We start from the raw sequence: 17,275 nt of genomic DNA, 5'->3' as shown, positions 1-17,275 counted from the left end.
TGCCGCTTATCCTCCATCCAATCAGCAGCGAGTAAATGCTTCAAAAGGCGTTTCCTTTCCTGTTTGTGGATCTGAAGGCCCCTTTGAGGGAAGAGAAGTTTTGAAGACGAGCCGCGGGCAGTGGGGGTCCTTCACATCCTTTCTCGTCTCTGCACAGCTCAGTAGTGAACAAACTTAGTCACATGTGCAACCTAGTGCTGGGTAATGCTCTGATATTTCTGGACGTCACAGTAAAGAACAGTTTTTAGTTTAATTGTTTTTAAGGTGGTTTGAGGCACCAGGGTTGGCAGTTTAATTACCGCCCGGTTGATGATATTCACCGCGGGCAGCTGTGCATGCTGTCCGGGAAGAGGGTAGCAGTATCACCGGAGGACGCAAAGAAGAAAAAAATCCAACAGAGGAACTACAATCTGGAAGTATTTCTCATTTCGTAATCGGCGTCTTACTCGCTGGAGTTTTGCAACTTTTATCTAGAAATGGTTGGCAGGTTAAACTTGCCAAATGTATGTGAAGGGGATCCATTGGATATGAGCTGCAGGGCTGATAGAGGACTTGACAGCCCGGACTCTGGGTTACCCCCGAGCCCGAGCCCCAGCGCCTGGCTGCTGCCTGTGTGTGCGGATAAAGCCGGGGGCGTGAGCCCGGTGTCTGAAGACGAAGGAAGGGGCTCCCTGGTAGGTAACACTGCTTAATGACTACATAATTTGACGAAGGCTAATTTAAACAAAATATGATCTCTTTGGTGCAATAAGGTATGTCAGAGCATTGCTTAGTGCAATTTGATATGCAAGGCTGGGTATAGGAGTGGGAATGTAATATATGAGTAAATGCCTGATAGTTTTCACAAATGTATAAGAAAAGGTTGCACTGCATTGGAATAAATGTTGCTACTGCACGTAGGAGCTTCTCTTTAATCACAATGTGGTGCCCATTGTTTTCTCCATGAGCCAATTTTTAGTTAAATGAATCAAATGTCTGTCAGTATTCTTTGACAGTATGACTCTAGACATCCCTGCAAGAGCTTGGTGCATGTTCTGGCCAACTGGGGAAAGTGGGTCACTTCAGCCCTGAAATGGGCCAATGACATGTTGCTGAATTGCCTCCTAATGTATTGACTGTGGGGCTGATTTTTTTTTTCTTTTTTTTTTCTCTTCTTTCCATCATTGCAGGTTCCAGTTTTGCCCACTGGATCTTTCCCACAGCTGCACCCATTGTCCTATGGAGAGGGTATAGCACTTGATCCATTACCGCCGAAAGAAATAAGGTGGGTAAACTATGATATGGCCAAGTTCTGTGACGAAATAGATGTATTGAAGACTAGGGATATTCATGCCTGTCAAAAAAACACCGCAAGAATATGAATGTTGTGGCCAATACCTGGACAGTGGTCAGATACAGACCTTGGTTGGTTATAGTGTAAAGGGATAATGGGTGCAGTTGGGACACAGACTAGTTTCATTTTATCTCATGTTATTGTTTTGCACCAAATAACGTCATAATCCCTTCCCTCCTCCACAGATACACCTCATCTGTGCACTACGACTCAGACCGCCACTTCATCCAGGATGTGGACCTACAGCCGTGGGGCCAGGGCCTTGAGCACTGCAGGCAGACCATCATGGCCATCCCCGATAGCACCTGGCGCCACTACAAGACACAGCTGGAGTTCCAGCCTCGCCACCGGCCACAGCGCTTCAAGAGCACCACTATCATCTACCCCAAGAAAACCAGTACCGTGTATACCACAGAGCTGAGCTACGACTGCCACCGGCTAGCCAGGCGCTTCCTCTCCAGTGTAGAGCTGGAGGCTGCTGGCAGCAGAAAGCTACCTCAGTGAGGGGAGGGGGGGGGGGACCTGTGGCAGGGGACAAGACTCCTATACTGTAGCTCCCCCGACACTGCCATAGACCTGCTGTGTTGTCTGTACAGCTGTGTAGTCTGCTATCTTTTTTTTTTTTTTTTTTAAATATCCATCACAAGCTGTGGACAGGAAGCCTCTGTTCTGTGATGCTACAGATGGCAGAGATGAGAAGACATGGACTAAATAGATGAAATAACCATTCTGTCCATGCCTTGATATGTTGATATTCCCACCAGTGGATGATTCATACTTAGAATAGATATTTTATTGAATGCTTTGTTGTCGTTGTTGTTGTTGTTGTTGTTGTTGTTGTTGTTGTTTTTTGATGGGGTAAAGACTTATTTTCCCTCAGCAAAGTCACTCTCCTCACATCAAGATGGACAATAGTGCAGAGTGAAGAAGAGGAATGATTTTAGAACTGCTAACTTAGGTCATGGTTCAAGGCAAACGTAACAAACATAACAGTAAATGAGTGGAGGTGTAATTAAATGTGGTGCTGGAGTTTGGATGCATGCTAATTCACTAACTTAAAGTTATCCGCACTGTACAAAGGATGTGGTGTGTTTTGTTTCCTTACAGGATATTGTGTATTCCTGCACAACATTAGCACAAACTAAGGCTTTCCAAGCCTTCTTTCTGGCCACGATTCATAACACATTACGTAAAAGTTGGTAGATTAAAGGAACATTTGCTGTTTATTTTGATGTGTGAGCTTATACAAACTGATTAAGTAGGTCGTATAGATGGAACATGAATGTGGAATTTACTGAAAGGTGGATAGTATTGTTTTTAATATCACTCACTGGCTTACTAGTGAAAGTAACAAGCTGCATTCCACTGCTATCACTTTCTATGGCTTGATTTGGATTGAAAATGATATTTATTCTTTTTTTTTTTTTCTTTCTTTTTTTTTTTTTAAGTTTTTGAATCTGAGATTTTATCAGCTGATTAACGGGTCTTCTCAGTCTTGTCAAGGGATATTTTTGTGATGCTTTTTGTGCCTTATTGATGTACCTATTGATGCTTCTTTTTGATATCCGTCACTTATTTAGTGCCAGTTTGAAATAAAGTGGTCATTAGTTCAAATTGTGTCCTTTTTGATCAGGTAGACTGTCCTTTTTAAAGCAGGACAGCAGACAGTGTTAGTCATTATTTGAGCCTACTTTGAGCCTACCACAGGAATGGCATGTAGGATTTCTGAAAAATGAGTGACCATGGGTCACTGTCTGCCTTCACACTGAGGCAAAGGTGGGCATGTCTGCACAGGAAAGGGAAAAAAAAACAAACTTCAGATGGTTTGTGGATAATCAAACAACAGATACATTAGACTAAAGTAATTGAGGATCACCTACTTTATAACTGTTGTAGTTGTACTACACCAAATACAATCTCGATAGATGGATGTGTTATATATCTGTTCAAGTGGGAGAATATGTACTTTGATTTTGGGTTAACTGTCCCTTTTTAAGAGACTTTTATCACAATTAGGACCTATATTTTTAGAATTGTGCTGCGTCTGTGCCCTCTAGTGGCCAAAGAGAGAAATTACAGTACAAAGAAATTTGAATTGAACAACAAGATTGCCTAATAAATAATACACACTTGGGTCATATTACACATGGGGCCTCATAGATTCTATCTGAGAGGATTTTGCCAGTGTTATTGTGAAAAGTAGACTGACTTAGTCATCTGACTTTTGGTAAATATTTTATTACAAGGTGTCCTTGAGCAAGACAATAAACCCCAATTTGCTCCATATGGGCAGACCAGCGTTTTGCTTGGCAGCTCCTCCACCACCAGTGTTTGACTGTGTAAGAGTGTGTGTGTGTGTGAATGAGAGCCAAACTGTAAACCCTTTTTCCATTAAGGTGGAAAATTTCTATATAAATACAGTATGTATTGTATGTGGTATACATTTTGTATACCACATACAAGAAATAACCAGTTACCATTTTGTCCAGTGCATTATCTCTGTAATCCTATGACTATGATGTGTTAATATACTTAAGGGTGTTTCAGAAAATTACTGCTGCATCAATGTTTATTCCAGTTTGCTCAATGCTTCTTGAGCGTTTTTTGGGCCAGTAAAGGGAATTCTGCAGAATATGCCTCCACCACTATATGTCTGGACCTGCAGCGAGCTGACATATAGTGAGTATCGCGTCACCCCTTGCACCATCGACTCAGTGTATTTCACTTTGTCTTTTCACTACAAATATCTCACCTGATCCAAAGCAAGCCTTTTGATAATGCAGCCCTGCAATGTTTCACTGATGGAGCGACTTTTTAAGTCAAAATTGGATTAATCCATTGGAAAAGCAGCTTAATATTGTAGATCCACTAACTTTGCACAGACTGCTTTCTATTTATGTTTCCTACATATTTTGCCACACACTTGCCTCACACACTTCCATAGTGACTTCCAAAATGTCCATACATGTATTCCACATTTAATTTAGGCTCATCTCTACAGCTTCCTTAGTAGCTCTTAGTAAGATGGTAGGGGTAGGACGTGATTAATGAGACCTTTTTCAGCAAGTTATTGGTAAGTGTAGTAAAATAAATGTAGGGTGAATTGGAATAATGTGAGACACATAAGCTCAAATGCATCTATCTCTTCTTCTAACTAATGCAAATGAATAGGACTGCTGTTAAATTAAACCCGGGGTCTGATGTAATTGAAATTAAATGACTTCACACATGTGATGTTATGTCAAAGATTGGGGCAGGGCAATTCAACAGAAAGTACTTGCTGTGAGGTCCAGTCAAAGGTCAGTGACAAAGGATTTAGTAATTAAATGTTAAGGATATAAATCTGTCATGAATGATCTGTCAATATCTTGAAAATAAACATATTTTTATTGTCCCACTTAAGTAAATTTGGTTTGAAATGTGGGACAGTCAGGTTCTTAAATTGGTGAAATATTTATTTAAGCACATTAGATATGCAATATGAATAGTTATTCAGGGGTCTTAGTCTTGTAATAGTAATTTTTTGTTATTTTTAGGCAGATTGCAAATTATATCATTACTAATATTAATAAATGCATAATATAATACTTTGCTATACTATTTGTAACAGCAAAAACATTGTAACTACTGAAATGATCAAACATGGGCATGCCCTTTGGCCTTGAGTGTATTGAACAGAGAAGTTTTTATTGTATGAATTAAGGTGATTTAGACCTTTCAGTGAGTGTCTCAGATTTTAGCCTGAACTGTACCACATTAGGAAAGGCACATAAACTGAGACAATTTGGCATAGGGAACACTTATATTTGCCATTTCTTGTCCGAGTGTGGTATCTGCATTCTCTTTTCTGATATGAGCAGAAAACACTTCAGGATTTCAGAGTGGTATTGGGTGCGGATATATAATGTACTACCTTCATATCGAAATGTATTGCTGAAGTCCCAATTGCAAAAATGTTCTAATTCACCTCAGCATTTTTGCATAGTAACATGAGAGTTCATGAAATACAATTTTTCCACAGGACATGAACGCAGCATTTGACTGGCACAATCTGATTGACTTCTTTTATATTCTGTTTTTTTTTTTTTTGTTTTTTTTTTTTACAAAAACGTTGTATTATTTATATGGACTTGACTAATTTAGTCGGTGTATAATTGTTCGTGATTTAAAAAAAATAAAAAAATAAAAATAAAAAAACAATACACGTTGCATTGGATGACGTAAGAGTTCACAGGTCTGAAACACGCCCACATTTCTTCCCCGCATGGTGGACTGAAAACATCGTTTTCCAAGAGTTGTTCCCAAGTAAACTCTGTGTTTCTGTATATATCTGGTTGTTATCTATCTAAATGAGACAGCGTGGGCAAATATCTAATCTGTTCTCGTCTGTGAGACAGTAAAATAAGAAGTAGGAGCGGCAGAACATATCTCTTCAAAGAAACTACTCTCCGATTGTGAGCTTGTTATGCTAACTGGCTAACTGGGAAGGATGAAGACTAACGGTACAAACGGTGATACCAGCGTCATGGAGATGTTTGAAAGGGGAAAAGTCCTGAAAATATGCGCTCCAATGGTTCGATATTCAAAGTAAGTTGAGTCTGTTATATTCATATAATGTTAGCCGTTAATTTGCTGATTTTTGCAGAACTGAGCAACAATAATGAAGGGGACGAATCGTTTTTCACCTGCAACGCTATAAGTTTCACAAAGTGCCCCTTCTATGCAAACAGCTACCATTTACTGTGTGTGTGTGTGTGTCTATAATATAGGCTACTTTCAGGAGCACATTTCAGACTTAAAACTAGAGTTAATTGGGGATGGTTTGTCCGTAAGTTTGATGGTTTGTTCGTAAGTCTCCAGGAAATGAATGTAAGTCTATGTAATGTCCCCAAAAGTGACCTAGGACAACATGTTTGTGTGTGTGTGTGTGTGTATGTTGCACACTGTGCTCAATTGTGTCTTATTATATTTTCTCCTTAGGCTGGCTTTCAGATCCTTGGTGAGGAAATACAACTGTGACATTTGCTTCACCCCAATGATAGTCGCTGCTGACTTCATGCGATCTGTCAAAGCCAGAGACAGTGAATTCACTACCAATGAGCGTGAGTAATAATACTGCTGTTTGAGTAGCAAAAGTGCACCACCATAATCTACCGTATGAGCTCTTCTACTGCAGCGCAGCTCATCACTCCTTTATACAAAGATGGCAATGCTTTCACATGAATAATGTGTTAATTGTGAGATTCGTTCAAATTGCCATAGTGACATAACTTTTTCTATTTATTCCTCAGGTGACCGACCCTTGATAGTGCAGTTTGCTGCCCATGATGCCCAGACTCTGGCTGATGCAGCCTGTGTGGTAGCACCTTTCTCAGATGGAGTTGACCTCAACTGTGGCTGTCCCCAGAGGTGCAACTACTGACAGTAGGCCCTGATACATTTTGGCCCCCAGTCACTTACTATTAAGTGGTTATTTCACCATTTTAATTTCCAAAACTCACATTTTTTTACCTAATCATTTGTAGTCCAGAATCATATATTTTAATTTTCAAACATTTATTTTTATAACTGAAGTTTTTTTTATTCACTTTTTCAATATAGATACAAAACATAATCAAACACAGAACCACCTATTGCAGTAAACCAATGAAAAAAAGTAACAGAATAAACAGAAGAAAAAATAAATCTGTGCAAACAGAATTAGCAACAACTACAGTAAGAAAAAACAGTGAACTGTGCAGACAAATGAAAAATAAGAATGGGGCGGGGGGACATGTATCAATAAATGGGGTAGCACATTTTCCTTAAAAACAACAGAAAACAAATTGTAGAACTATTTACTTCTGGTTAGGTTCATTCCTTTTATATACATCTGAAAATTAGACCAAACTTCATAAAACTATCAAAGATAGATTCAAAATAGGTCATGTCTGTCATCAATTTTTAACATTCAACAAACTCTGGTTTTGTCTGGCTCTTCCAGTGACTGAGAACAATCCTTGCAGCAGTAATAAAGCCTGCTAGTGCCAGTCCACTTTTTTTGGGAATACACCAGGTGGTCGGAGAGACTGGTGTCCTAATAAACACAGATGGTGATGGCCTACACTTCCACTCTCCAATACTTTTAATTAGGCTACTTGTTTTCAAAAAGGAGAAACAAAAGAACATTCCCACATTAAATGGAGAAAAGTACCTGTTTCTTTTTTAAACTCTCAACAATAATTGTTATCCATGAGTCCCATTTTTAAAGTTTAACTGGTGTACAATAATACCTGTGGAGGATTTTTTAGTGTGTAAATTGGTCTCCTGTGTCTCTAACTGACCACCTGACATCTGCCACCATATTCTTCCATTTATCCACTTCTGTGGTTGAGTTCAGATCTCTTTTCAACCCCATTATTACAAAGAATTGCCCTAATTAAATCTTATTTGGATGGGAAAATTGAAAAAAATGTTACAATCTGTGCCACAGATTTTTTTTTGTGTAGGTTGTTTGATCAAATATGCTTTTATGTTTTCAGATGGGCCATGTCAGCAGGGTATGGTGCATGCCTAATCAACAAGCCTGAACTGGTTAAAGACATGGTCAGACTTGTCAGGAACCAAGTGGACAATCCCAACTATACAGCATCCATCAAAATCAGGTAAAAAGCCTGTAACAGTTGATACTTGATAATGAAGTTTGTCCAGCAAAAAGACTCCATGTGTATATCAGCTCATGCAGAATACATGTATTTTTATTTTATATGGTGTATCTGTGACTTCCTGCATTAAAATAAGGGTCAGGACATCTTAATGATGATAATAATAATAAAGAAGGAAATACACTTTACCCACAGAATTCACAAGGACCTGAGACGGACAGTCGATCTGTGCCAGAAAGCTGAGTCAGCCGGCGTGTCATGGATAACAGTCCACGGTCGTACATCAGAGGAGCGTCACCAGCCAGTCCACTACGACGCCATAAAGACAATCAAAGACAGCGTATCCGTCCCTGTCATTGCCAATGGTGACATTAAGTACCTCCGTGATGTGGAGTCCACTCACCAGCTGACTGGTGTTGATGGTAGGTTTGTTTTCAACAAAATCACTTAGATGTATAAATAATGAGAATAAGTTGTTAATTTCGTGTTTGTTTGGATTTGCTTTTAAGGTGTGATGGCTGCGCGAGGACTGCTTGCTAACCCTGCCATGTTCGCCGGCTATGAGGATACACCTTTGGAGTGTATATGGGACTGGGTGGACATCTCTATAGAGCAGGGCACTCCATTCACCTGCTTCCACCACCATCTTATCTATATGCTGGAGAGGGTTAGCTCCCAGCCTGAGAGAAAAGTCTTCAATTCTTTATCCAGTACCTCAGCCGTAATAGATTACCTCCAGAACACATATGGATCAGTGCATGATCTAGGTACATGAGTATGTTAACGTGATGTTTTCAAGCATTTTTATTTTAATTTTTTTGTGCCAAATAAAACCACAAACTATAGTCGATTAACTGATGTCTGTCTTTATTGCTGTATTTTCTATCACAAGACACACTCTACCTGCACATTCATTCACAAGAAGTTAAATCAATATTCAGAACATGAAAATGTCAAGTTCTCAATACAATATTTAAAAAAGCATCCTCAAATAGAAGAACAGAAAAAAATGCAGAAAGTGATATATATTATACTGGTACAATGAGCATCTACCCTTCAGAAAAAAACAGTATTAGTTTTATCTCTATCAGGTTATTTTTTATGTTACATTTTGAGCAGCTCAATGAACATAAATACTGATTTGAATAGAGTAAAACACACATTTGAATGTAAAGTCTGGTTTTGCCAATAAAGATATGTCAAAGAATCAGACCAGAAGTGAGGCCATTATGCCTTCAAAATAAAGAACATTTGTGTCCCACGTGCCTGCATACCTATGCTGCATACTAGTAATGAGGTGCACTGTCACAAAAATGTCATCAATTAACGATCAAGCACGAATTTTTCACGAAAAGATGTTACATTACATTAAACATTTACATTACATCAACATTAAAAATCAACCAATCGTGATATGAGTTTTATTTTAAAGGGAATGAGCGGATGCTGTACGCAATGACGCAGTGTGGCTGGAACCCGGAAGAGCGTACGGATTTTTCTTTATTTATAACTACAGCGCAAGCAGGAAGAGCGTCCGTCAGCAAGCAGAGCGCAAAGTTTCTGACTGCTTCCACAAGTTATCCTAATTTATTTTGTTTAAGTCAGTAACGTTAATTTGGTGGTTTGTCGGTAAGTTTTGTTTTATTTATGCCTCAATTGCTACATGACCTCAGTTCACAGCTTTATTAGCCATTTTAGAGTGATTAACGACTAACGGTAACTGTTTCTGAATCGCCTGCGTAGCTATGAACGTAGGATTTTGAACGGAAGATGAGTGAAAACACCTTAAACGCGTAATTATAGATTATGATTATTTGTCTCCAATATGAATTTAAGCATTCACTCTTTTTTGTTGTCACATCTTAACTAACTTGTGATGGCTCTGCAACGTTCACATTAGTAACATTTACGTTGGGTTACAGTAACATGAGTTAAGGTGTATGAACTGTGAACAGAGTAACTAAGGAGCTTAGTTTATTGCTTTTTTTCACAGAGGCCGTATTGTTTTCCAAATACCAGGAAATCCACACAAATTACAGGAGTCACGCCTCCTATTGATACTGTAACACGCAGCTTTATGTTGTTTATACTGCAGGTGTTTTGTCAGAGAGGCTGGTCAGGACCAGTCAGTCCAGCCTAGCACCGTTTTACCTGCTACCTGTAAGGTTTCAAATCTATCTCTGTCAGGTGATCTTCACTAAAGATGACTCTGCAATGGACTGCTGTGGCCCTCTTTCTCTATGTGGAGATTGGTATTCTTGTCATCCTCTGCTTACCGTTCATCTCAGCTAGGAGGTAAGAAACAGTCACCCAGAATTATTTGTGTTTCAGGTTTGTTTTACCACAACATGGTCTCACTGCCAGTATAACAAAAAAAGAGCAGGTCGAAGTGCTTTGCTATGACAAATATCCTGTGAGTTACATGCTGTTGCACAGTGCCCGTCAATAAGTATGTGTGTGTGTTTGTGTGTGTGCAGATGGCAGAGCATTTTCCAGATGAGGATCTGGGGCACTGTGGCGCGGTTCTGGAACAAAGTGTTTTTCTCAATGATCATAATACTTATTGTTCTCTTCCTTGGTAAGTGAAATGTCAGGTGTCTCAATTTTATTTCATCACAAGACTTGTAGATAAGTCAAAGATGACCCAAAGTTACCACCTGAGATAGTGTGAAATAATGTTTCAAGACATCAACAGTAAGCTCAGGGGAAGTTTGAGGATTTGTGTTCACTCTTGGTTGCTGAGTATATTTTATAAGCCTGATGTCAAAGCCACGTCAAAATCGTAAAAGTGAAATCTATATGTCAACAAGGTATACACAAACTTTTGGGTATAACTTATGGTCTGCTCCTTTTTCTTTAGATGCAGTGCGTGAGGTGAGGAAATATTCAGGTAAAGAAGTTGGAACAGATGCCAAGCTGCAACCTACCATGTTTGACCACTTGCACATGAAGCTTTTCAGAGCCCAGAGGAACCTCTACATCTCCGGTTTTGCTGTCTTCCTCTGGCTGTGAGTCTTTGCTCTCATTTACTGATACATAGAAGACAGCCCTTACATTACAGATTTACCAGATCCATCCCTTGAGCCAGACTTTCCTCTAACCCTTGTTACTTTCCAGGGTTATGAAGCGAGTGATCACTTTGATTAACCAACTGGCGTCAGTGGCTGGCACGACTGCTGCTCTTCAGGTGCAGGCTGACAACGCTAATCAGGCTGCCAAGAAATACATGGAGGACAATGAACTGCTGAAACAGGTAGACTCCACAGTGATTGGTTAAAAATGGAAAAGATACCACTGTTGTTGAATAGAACCACAACTTAGACAAATGGACTCAAATTGTGCTATTAAATAGCAAAATATTAAACATTTCACAGAACTACTTTATTAAATATCATTTTTAGCTGTATTTTAACAGTTTTAATGTTGATTTAAACTCCAGTTGTATTTCTAGATCACATTAACATTACATTAATTACATTCAGTCTTAGGGAGACAGTTGAACAACCCTTCAGTGGATCTGATGTAAAGCTGCAACCTTTAGTCGATTAATCAATCGAGAGAGAATTAATCGGCAACTATTGTGTTGATCAAATAGCTGTTTTGAATAGTTTTTTAAAGTAGAAAAACCAAGAATGTGCTGCCTTTGGCTTTTTTTGTCATATATGATAGTAAACTGAATATCTTTCAGTTTTGGCCTGTCGATCAGCTAAAATAAGACATTTGAAGACACCGTCTTTGACTCTGGAAAATTATAACAGTAATCTTTCACTAATTTCTGACATTTTATAGACCAAATCATTAAGTGATTAATTGAGAAAATAAGCTGCAGATGAATCAATAATGAAAATAATTGTTAGTGTCTCTTTTGTTATGCCTGTGAATACCTGTGAAGCCCAGTGGACTGTTTTCTGTACATTTTTTGGGAGACACACCACCTATTCCACCCCTGTTTGATGCATTTATCTACCAAACCCTGCGATACATGCACAGAAGATGAATGGTTCTGAGTTACAGTAAGCTGATAAAGAGCTTTCATGTATTTAATGTCATATACTTCACGCTCATGTCATTTGATGTATTTCAGACTCTGATGGAAGGGAAGGGTGATAAGGCTACCGCGGAGGGCATGGAGCTGTTGAGGAAGGAGGTGGAAAAACTGAAAGAGGAACTGAAGACCTCAGGAGACGGTTAGTATCCATTGACCTGCTCACATGGCCACCCTAAATACTTTGTATTTGTGTTGCTATTACATATGTGCTAGTGTTTTTTTTGTATTTTTCTTTTTGTACTCTGATGTCAGTAAAGTTGACATAAGAACTGTAGATTTTGAAGTCGTCACCACTAGTGGCCAAAGATAATAAGGATGCCATGTGTCTGTGTGATCGTGTCCAATCCAGCCCTTAAGAACTCCCAGTCAGAGGCGGATGTAATGAAGAAGCAGATGGAGGGCCTCGCCAGGGAGTACGACAGACTGTTGAAAGAACATCAGGAGCTCCAGGTGATGATTAGTCCTAAACACAGCACCATAATGACTTCTTGGGTCATCTCCTACCTAGACAGAGCAATTTCAGGGCAACATTAAAAACATTAGGCAGGCAGCCACAAGTCGGAAGCATGATTTGCACCTGCTGTGCCTTCTCCATAATTCACGTCTTAAAAATCCAGTCCATTTTTATCATCAACACAAAATCAGGTGAAAACGTGTTACAGATGATACACTGAAGACAAACATCATTGACAGTGTTAGTAAAAGTAATTAATCTCAATGAGTTTCCATGATCTCAACAAACAAAGCACTTTGGTTGGATTTAGTGAATTGAAATAGATTCATTAGGATTTGTTTAATCACACCAAGTCTTTTAAAGTGTAGTGATCTGCATTACGTGGCCCTTCATGTTGACATAATTTTTCTTTGCATTTCTTGTCTTTCCAGAATCGTCAAGATAGTGGAGACAAAAAGGACGACTAGTAATTGCACAATCAGGTTGAAGTGTTTACACAGCAGCTTAGTCCTGACGTGAGAGAGCCACTGCAGCACTTGCTTACATTTATATAACACCTTGTGTCAGAGCGCATATCACAAAACCAGGAATTGGCTCCTCTGAAGTACAGACAGTGGCTGATATCAGTAATGGTTTTAAAGCACAGAGTTAAATCTTTATTGGGGCACCTGACTGGCTTTAATAGAATTAGTATTTTTTTTGATGGTTTCCTGTTTCTGCCTGGTGCAGTGTGACTAAGAGGATTGCTTTTCAAGTGCATACTCTATCAGGCAGATAAATTGTGCAAGTTAATCGGAGAGGATTCAGTCAGTAATCAACCCAGGTTTGATCACAGTTGACAATGCAACAGAGATGCTGTATTATGGTTTTGTATCATTTATTTTAGCCAAGCGCACAGTGTAGAGTGCAAGATTTTATAGAATATAAACCGAAAGCTTAAGCACTCTATTACTGTGGTGAATGGCTATGAATGTATTTTAATACTAAAGGTTTTCTTTATTTCTGTTTGTTGTAGAAACTCCCTCTGAGCTTATCAACAGTATGTAAATTCAGTCTGTTTGCATGGCTTTGCAAAGATTTGCATGTACTGTACAGTTGCACTTTGACAAATGATCATCACATGTTTTTGTTGCATTCCAGCTGATGTTCTGTATTTTTTTTTTTTTTTTACCTAAATGGTGGTGACTAATATTGGTTGGAGGTTACAAACATCCAGCGCATTTTCCTTTTGGTTTCCACCTTTATTTAAACATGTAAATGTCAAAGGCAATCTGCCACAACAAATCAGTAGACATATAAATGAGGATATCTGTGGATACAACCACTTATTTTCTTATTTTAGACTTAAAACAGAGCAGGTTAAATTAATTGCGTATATTTCTGAGCCACAGAAGGTCTACATTCTTGTTAAATTTGCTACAGTTTGTGTTTCAAGCATTCTTTTCTGGGTTAGACAGTCCTGCAGTTGTACGGGGAGTTGTAGTGTATGTATGATGAAAAGTGGCTTTTTGTTATATTTCCGTTATCTTGACAAAGCCTTGTCAGTGTGAAAGAGGAGCTGAGATCATTATCACCAAATGTTTCAGTGCTTCCCCCTTTTTTTATGATAAATATATTCTTCATATTGTGTTTTTACATTTCTGTTGAAGACACAAATCATATCGAAGTGCCTTTCAGGTGAATGTAGTATGTTTTGTTTAATAAAGATACGTTTCTTTATACTGTGTTGTTTTGAATATTTACATGTATTACATTTAGCACCTTGAATAAATGAGTAACACCAACACATAATTTGATTGGATATTAAAAGTTTTATTTTAGTATTACATTAAAGATATTCTTTGAAATTTTACAAAAATAATCCAAGAAAATTATGTACATTCTGATTTCTTTAATGCAAGTAAATGCCTTACATTATTGAGATAATGACTTCCTTCCTCTATACCTCTCGCTGCTTCTCTCTGAGTCTGTACTTGGCCACTTGTGCCTGAAACTGAACCTGAATTCAAAAGACAATAAAGTCACAACATACTGCAATTTGCCAAAATGGCACATATCCACTTTGGAAATAAAATTTTACAAAACAGTAATATGCTATACATTTATAAAGACAAAAGTATTGTGTTTTTTTTTAAACAATTGTCTTGAAATACAGTAGCTATTTTGTCAGATTTCAAGGAGATGGGGTTCTGATTTTGGGATGGAGCTGTTCATAAGAATAAAACTTGATAATGAACACCTGAGAAAAGACCATGATGTTTCTGTTAATGGATTTTGGCACACGAGTCCATGTACGCACAAAAATACACACAAAAAAACTCAACACAACATAAAAGCAGACTGACCAGTGAAACCGATAGCAATGTCTGGAGATGTGAAAGCAGGGCTTATACACATCAGCAACATAAACACACTCTTCCTGTGGTGACACTTCACACACAGCGGGGTTGCTTGCCTAAAAACTGGGACAATGTACAATATCATTTATCAATGCAACAGTACAAATTCTGCCTCATCCAAGGCGCAACACATGGCAACCAGCGGACATGAGAAAGCGTTCAGCTCAACCTTTTGTTTCAAACAAAAATGGCTGTTCAATACTGAAGAGGCCCATTTGGATACCTTTGCACAAAGTCAGTTTAATCTTCATTTTCAGTGTCACAACAAAGTTAAGTGTACTGTATATTTATGATGAAACATTTTCCTCCTTCAGAACACTAGATCAGGATATGAGTTCACTAGGGATGATGCTAATTTTTAGTATAAATATGGTACTGCCACCTTGTTGATATCAATATTGAAATCAGAGCAGCCTCCACTCAACAAACAGGTTATCAGATCTCATTAAAATATCATTTCCATTTTTTTGTGTGAATAACAAAGGACAGAGTTTACATCTTGAAAGAGCACAACACAAAATACAATCAGACCTAAGTGTGGACTTACAGAAAAAAAAGTTTAAGTTAGTCAAAAATAAAACATGTTTCTATATGAGTGCAAAGACTTACATTCAGTCTGAAATGTAAAAAGTGTAAAATGAAATAGTTTGATATGCATCTGTTCAAAATGTGCCAAAACTCTATCAGTGAGACAGATGACACACAGATGATTTAAAGGTAACTGTTGAGTGAATGAGGCACATATGTCAAACCGACCGCTGCCGAGCCCTCTGAAGGTTTCTGAAATATATTTCTAAAAGAACCTGCTTATCTTTTCTATGTAAAATCCTGAAAAAATTCACTCCCTGTCTATCTGAAGGCCTTTTCCTCCTGTTTTTCTTTTCTTTTGTTTAAATTTAGTGTCATGTATGTAAGGCCACTTCTCTTCTTCTATATAAGAACAGAGCAGTGATGTCAGGAAGAAAATCTTCATTTGAAAGAAAAACCCTTAAAGAGGCAGCTTCATAGGTGCTGGTGTTCAGAATTACACTGTTTTTGCAGTAGTCTGTACAAGTCACATTTCCCATCGAAATAGTGTTATACTTTTCTTTATGAGGAAAATTAACAGCATGTACATTCAAGAGAAATATTTCAGTTATATCAAATTTGTCAATTTCACAAAGCCTTCAAAGGTCCAGTAGTACAAATATAGAATTTATGCTTTGTATGAGATGATCATATATAATATGTGATTCCCTGCAAATCTCATTTGTATATATATGTGTGTGTGTGATATATAGGTATGTGTGTATGTTTGCATTTGTTCATCTATGGTGTGTGTGTGATGGAGACGGGGGGGGGCAGTATTGTCAGTTCTGCTGAATCTGTCACAGCCGTGTCTCCCTGTCTGTGCTGTTGTCTGCCGTTCGTTGTGACTGGTCAGAATTAGAGATCACAAACTCTTCCTTCCTGAGTGCCTCCAGCTCTGTTCCGCCATTGGCCAGGGCTCCGTGGATGGCGTTTCTTTCCTCCTTCTTCAGCTGTCTGCTGAGCAGAATGAAGCCCGGGATGCAAATAACAAACGAGATAGTCCGCAGGCTCAGAGTCAAGCCCAGGTATGCTATCCTGAGCAAGCAAGGATGTAAAAAATATTAACTGATTTGGTAATGAAAGCCCTGATGGTTCAACACTAAACACCCAAAATGTCTAATACTGAGGGGTTCTGAAACTTTTACATCAGACAAGACAAGAGAAGGAAAAAACTCGTAGACAAATTGAGGAGTGATTGATGCTGCAATGACTTCTACACTAAAAAAATGGCTAAACAAGTTACTGAATCATGAGAACTAGTAGCAAATAATGGCCGGTTGCCTTGCCAGCCTACTCTTATCGTGTTTTAGCAATACTTGCAAAATTAAATTTATTAGTCTCTCTATTTATTGCTTTATTTATCAGTTTCTAGAAACAAAACATGAATATAGAATGTTAAATATCCAAATAAAACTACAAAATCAGGCCAAAAGAAATCTTGGCTCTGTTACGCAACTTTAAAAAATACATGCACAGCTTGGTACAGCTACATCGACGGCAAAGAGAAGACGTGCATGAATGCAACATGAAGATCTAACAATGTAAACGCTTCATGAAGACTTAAAGTATAAGTTACATGAAAGTAAATCACTACAAAGTTGGCTCATATAGCGCGAGTGCCAATGAACATCTGATAGACGAAAGAGGTCTGAAAATCTTTCAAAGCAACATGAGATACTTAACAGAGCTCCAAAAGTTGCACTTCTGTGTCTAAATTGCACACTGCCAAAAAATAAAATGCAAAAAAATACTTTGTATGTCAAAAGGGACAGTCATAATTATCATGAAAACATCTGGCACACACAGACAAACTGCATCAACAAATAG

General features: G+C 38.4%; 2 protein-coding genes and 1 pseudogene across 3 annotated transcripts in view; 2 read left to right on the top strand and 1 right to left on the bottom strand.

Moving 5' to 3' along the window:
• The first annotated feature begins 63 nt into the window (after positions 1-63).
• Positions 64-2,947, top strand: rflnb (refilin B). Its single transcript, XM_044353682.1, has 3 exons — positions 64-674; positions 1,170-1,264; positions 1,519-2,947. Exons 1-3 carry the CDS (start codon positions 477-479, stop codon positions 1,835-1,837), a joined length of 612 nt encoding a protein of 203 aa, XP_044209617.1. The 5' UTR covers positions 64-476; the 3' UTR covers positions 1,838-2,947.
• Positions 2,948-5,544: 2,597 nt separating this feature from the next.
• LOC122983841 lies at positions 5,545-14,198 on the top strand (annotated as a pseudogene).
• LOC122983840 (solute carrier organic anion transporter family member 1C1-like) overlaps positions 13,712-17,275 on the bottom strand; it is a 41,466-nt gene continuing 37,902 nt past the window's right edge. For both annotated transcript variants that reach the window (XM_044353984.1, XM_044353985.1), the window contains exon 15: positions 13,712-16,483. In XM_044353984.1, the coding sequence (XP_044209919.1) occupies positions 16,246-16,483 (238 nt within the window). In that variant the 3' untranslated portion in view covers positions 13,712-16,245. The remainder of the gene's footprint in view (positions 16,484-17,275) is intronic.

Source organism: Thunnus albacares, chromosome 6, assembly GCF_914725855.1.
Source record: "Thunnus albacares chromosome 6, fThuAlb1.1, whole genome shotgun sequence".
NCBI classification, from domain to species: domain Eukaryota; kingdom Metazoa; phylum Chordata; class Actinopteri; order Scombriformes; family Scombridae; genus Thunnus; species Thunnus albacares.
The sequence above is the reverse complement of the archived record's forward strand: the minus strand, read 5'-3'. Positions and strand labels throughout refer to the sequence as shown.